Raw genomic sequence first — 4,401 nt, 5'->3', positions numbered from 1 at the left:
CCCAGGCCCAGAGTTCAAGCCCTACAACCGACAAAAAAAAAAAAAGTGTGGCTGCCATGATCGAGAGATCTTTCTTTGGATCACAGAACTTGTCCCCTGCTAGCCAGCTCTCAGCCTCTCTTTAATAAGCAAAGAATAGGGTCTGGGAAGGTAGCTCAGTGGTAGAGTGCTTGCCTAGCATACATGAGGCCCTGGGTTCTATGCCTCAGCACTATGTAAGCAGAAAAAGCCAGAAGTGGTGCTATGGCTCAAGGGATAGGGTGCTAGCCTTGAGCTTAAGAGCTGCGGGAGAGTGTCCAGACCCAGAGTTCAGGCTCCTCAACTGACAAAATAAATAAACAAATAAATAAAATAAACAAAGAATAGAAGGCCCAGTGCTTCAGGAGGACAGGGAGACCCAAGCTAAACTGGCTACATAGCCTGCCCTGTTCCAAGGAAAAGAAAAGAAAGCAAATAGGAAGAGGAAGTGAGGCTGGGTGTCAGTGGCTCACACCTGTAATCATAGCTACTCAGGAGGCTGAGATCTGAGGATGGTGCTGCAGGAAAGTCAGCCTCAGCAGGAAAGTCTTTAAAACTTTTTGTTGTTGTTGTTTGTCGTGGAGCTAGAACTCTGGGCCCAAGAACTGTCCCTCAGCTCTTCAGCTCAAGGCTAGTGCTCTACCACTTGAGCCAGAGTGCCCACTTCCAGCTTTTCCAGCTTATGTGGTGATGAGGAATGGAACACATGGCCTCATGCATACAAGGCAAGCACTCTACCACTGAGCTGCCTTCCCAGGCCATTTGAGACTCTTATCTTCAATAAACTACTCAGAAAAAGCTGGGAATAGCACTATGGCTTAAGTCCTAGCCTTGAGCAAAAGAAGCTTAGGAACAGTGCCCAGGCCCTGAGTTCAAGCCCCAGAACCAAGGGAAAAGAAAGAAAGAAAGAAAGAGAAAAAAATGAGGAAGGGAAGCCAGGCACTGGTGGCTCACACCTGTAATCCTAGCTGCTCAGGAGGCTGAGATCTGAGGATCACAGTTCAAAGCCAGCCCGGGCAAGAAAGTCCATGTAAATCTTTTTTTTTTTTGGGGGGGTGTCCAGTTGTGGGGCCTGAACTCTGGGCCTGGGCACTGTCCCTCAGCTCTTCAACTCAAGGCTAGCACTCTACGACACTTGAGCCACAGCAACACTTCCAACTTTTTTCTTTTTGCTTATGTGGTGCTGACGAATTGAACCCAGGGCCTCATTCATGCAAGGCAAGAGCTCTACCACTGAGCCACCTTCCCAGCCCCTATGTAAATTTTATATCCAATAACCCACCAGAAAACCGGAGTGGAGCTGTAGCTCAAGTGGTAGAGCACTAGCCTTGAGCTGAAGAGCTGAAGGACAGGGGTCAGGACCAGAGTTCAAGCACCAGGACCAAGGGGGAAAAAGAAAGAAAAAGAAAAAAATGAGGAAAGAAAGGGACAGAAAGGAAAGGAAAAGGAAAGAAAGTCAAAGAAAGGAATGAAGAAGAGAGGAAAACAGAGGCGTGGTTCCTTTGGTAGAGCATGAGCCAATGATTGAAAGTGTCAAATACTGAGTTCAAGTCCTGGTTTGAACCAACAAAAAAAAAGACAGACAGAAAAGAAAGAAAGGAAGGAAGGAAGGAGGGAGGGAAGGAGAGAGAGAGATTAAGGGACGACAGGAAAGAAAGAGGGAGGGAGGACAAAAAGAAAAGAAGAGGGGAAGGAAATGGAGAGGGAAGATCAAAGGTGGAAAGAGGAAAATGCAGAAAAAGGAAGGATGGAAAGGAGAGATAAAAGAAGGAGAGAAGGCGGGAAAAGAAATGAAAAGAAACGGGATGGAGGAAGAGGAAGGGAAAGAGAGAAAAGAAGGAAATGACAGGGGAGGAGAAGAAGGTATGGAGGAAGAAAGGGGGAAAGGAAGCAGGAAAAGGAAAGAGGATATGGGATGAGAGGGAAGAAAAGGAGGGAGGAGCAGCCGCCTCTCACCTGTAGAGACAGTGAGGTTCTCCCTGGAGCTCACAACTCCATCTTTCTCCACCCACACAGAACACACATAGGAAGACCCAGGTTCAAGTCCATCCACGGTGACCCAGGTGTCTGTTGTGTTTCGAGTCTCAGTCCTGTCTCCATCTCCAGTGCACTGGGCCCAGTAGGTGAGGTTGTGGGCGTCCGCGCCCTCAGGGCCAGCCCAGCCCAGGGTGATGGAGCTGCTGTTCTGTCCTTCCAAGCTCAGGTTTCTCACTGGGGCTGGGGCTGGAGGTGGGGAAGAAGAGAGGAAGAGGGGTGAATGGTGGTGCCCAGTTCCCAAGTTCTGCAGCCCTTCCCAGAGCCTGGCATAAGAGGGTGGAGGTGGACGCCGAGGCCACACATCCAGCATGGTGGCCCCAGTTCCACCAGAACGTGGAGCTTCTGGTGTGAGGTGAGGAGTACCTTTGGTGATGTGGGGCCACTCACAGAGTTGGGCAGGGCTGGCATGAAGTTAGGATGCCCAGGCCCATTTCTCCTTTCATATTGGTGGCTTGCTAAAGGGCAGTGTCTGGAGCTGCTGGCCTACATGCAATTCTGTGTGTGATCCATTAGCCCTGGTTCTGTTCCCTTATTGTGATATAGCTGATGTAAAAGTGGAAATGTAGCTGGGGGCCGAGGGCTTATACCTGTAGTCCTATCTACTCAGGAGCTGCAAGCTGGGGTTTACAGTACATGCCAGCTTAGATGGAAAAGTCTTACCAGACTCCATCTCCAAAATAAGTAATAAAAAGCACAGTACCCAGGTGCCAGTGGCTCCTGCCTATAATCCTGGTCACTCAGGAAGCTGCTATCTGAATATTCAGGATTCAAAGCCAACCCAGGCAGGAAAGTTCAGAAGGCTTCTAGCCTCAATTCACCAGCAAAAAAAAAAAAAAAGCCAGAAATAGCGCTGTGGCTCAAGTGGTAGAACACCAGCCTTGAGAAAAATAAAAGCAATGGGCCAGAGCTCCAGGTCCTGAATTCAAGTCTCAGTCCTCGCCCAAAAAAGAAAAGAATCCCCCACTTCTGGTAAGCCTCCGGGCAACCACCTTGCCTCAGTGAGACTTGTATGTGCGACTCTGTGTGCATATGGCCAAGGCAGGTAGGTCACTCACCATCTCCCCTGGCGATCGCCATCCAACTGCACAGACCCTGGAGGGAATGGAAGGCTTCAGACACTGAGTAAGCTGTGGGGCTGCCCTAGCCTCCACCCTGACCCTCCTCCTCCCTCCTCTCCCCCATCATCCCTGACAAGAGATAAGCGGGAGTTAAGCTCTGACAAAGGTCACTCTCTTGATGGGGAAGCAGGGCATGAGTCCTGGGGCGGAGTTCCCTGGGCTCTGGAGCTAAGCTTGGCTCCTCTGCTCAAGCAAGAGATGAACAGCATCAGTTCCCTTTCTCAAAAAATGCAGCCTTGGAAGATGGGGGTAGGGAGGAAGAGGGGAAGAAAACAAACCCACAGTCTTGGTACAGATGGAGATTGGAGAGATGGGATCTGGACCTCTGGGTCTGAGGGAGGAGGCTGGGTTTGGTCTGAGGAAGGAGGCTGGGGCCCGGAACCCTGGATCTAAGGGAGGAGGCTGAGGTCTGGACTCTAGGTCTGAGGGAGGAGGGCTGGTATCTAGCCTCCAGGGTCTAAGGGAGAAGGCTGGGGTCTAGGTCTGTGCCACACCTGAGCAGGAGCCTCATGCCTTGCCTTCCACCCTGGACAACAGCGTACCCCCAACCTGGTCCAGCTCCATATTCCTCCTTCCTTCCCCAGGGCACAGCCAGCCTTGCCTCTGGGTCCTGGCTCAGTGGCTGTGTCCCTTAGTCCCCAAGAGCATGGGTTCTGTGCCCAGTCCGTCCCTCCCTGGGGACCTGGGCTCTGCCCTGGGTAGGGAGGACTCACCAGTAGCACCAAGCTCCCCCAGGGGCCTCTCCCGGGGCCCCCACCGGTCCTGGCCATTTGCTGTGGGGGACACAAGAGCCCCAAGTCTCCTGCCTGCAACTGCTGGACTTTCAACTCAAGGATTTTCCCTCTGCTGGCCACTGGTGGGGCCAGCACTGGCACAGGAAGGGGAGGAGGAGGAAGTAGAGGTTGTCAGCCTGAGAGTCCAGCCCTGCCCCATCCCTCACCTGCCCAGCAGGGACTCCCAACTGTCTTCGCTGCCCCACCCGCCAGCCCGGACTACAGCCCTCAGCTGTCAGCTTACCCTTTGTGCCAAAAATGATCCTTCCATGACAGTTGAAAGGAAACCCCAAGACAGTGCTCACCTCTCATTCTCCCCTCTCCACCCCTCCCCTCCATTACTTCCTTTCTTGTGTGTTCTAGTACTGGGGGCTTGAACTCACAACCTGGGCTCTGTCCTTTGGCTTTCTCATTCAAGACTGGTGTTCACCAGGGGCCAGCGGATCACACCTGTC

General features: G+C 52.1%; 1 protein-coding gene across 1 annotated transcript in view; it reads right to left on the bottom strand.

The window, feature by feature from the left end:
- Ptprh (protein tyrosine phosphatase, receptor type, H) overlaps window positions 1-2,365 on the bottom strand; it is an 18,240-nt gene extending 15,875 nt beyond the window's left edge. Inside the window, exon 1 of the mRNA XM_013034533.1 lies at window positions 1,975-2,365. Coding sequence (XP_012889987.1) covers window positions 1,975-2,365 — 391 coding nt within the window. The remainder of the gene's footprint in view (window positions 1-1,974) is intronic.
- Between the last annotated feature and the right edge of the window lie 2,036 nt (window positions 2,366-4,401).

This window comes from Dipodomys ordii, unplaced genomic scaffold (genome assembly GCF_000151885.1).
Source record: "Dipodomys ordii isolate 6190 unplaced genomic scaffold, Dord_2.0 Scaffold191, whole genome shotgun sequence".
Classification (NCBI taxonomy): domain Eukaryota; kingdom Metazoa; phylum Chordata; class Mammalia; order Rodentia; family Heteromyidae; genus Dipodomys; species Dipodomys ordii.
The sequence above is the reverse complement of the archived record's forward strand: the minus strand, read 5'-3'. Positions and strand labels throughout refer to the sequence as shown.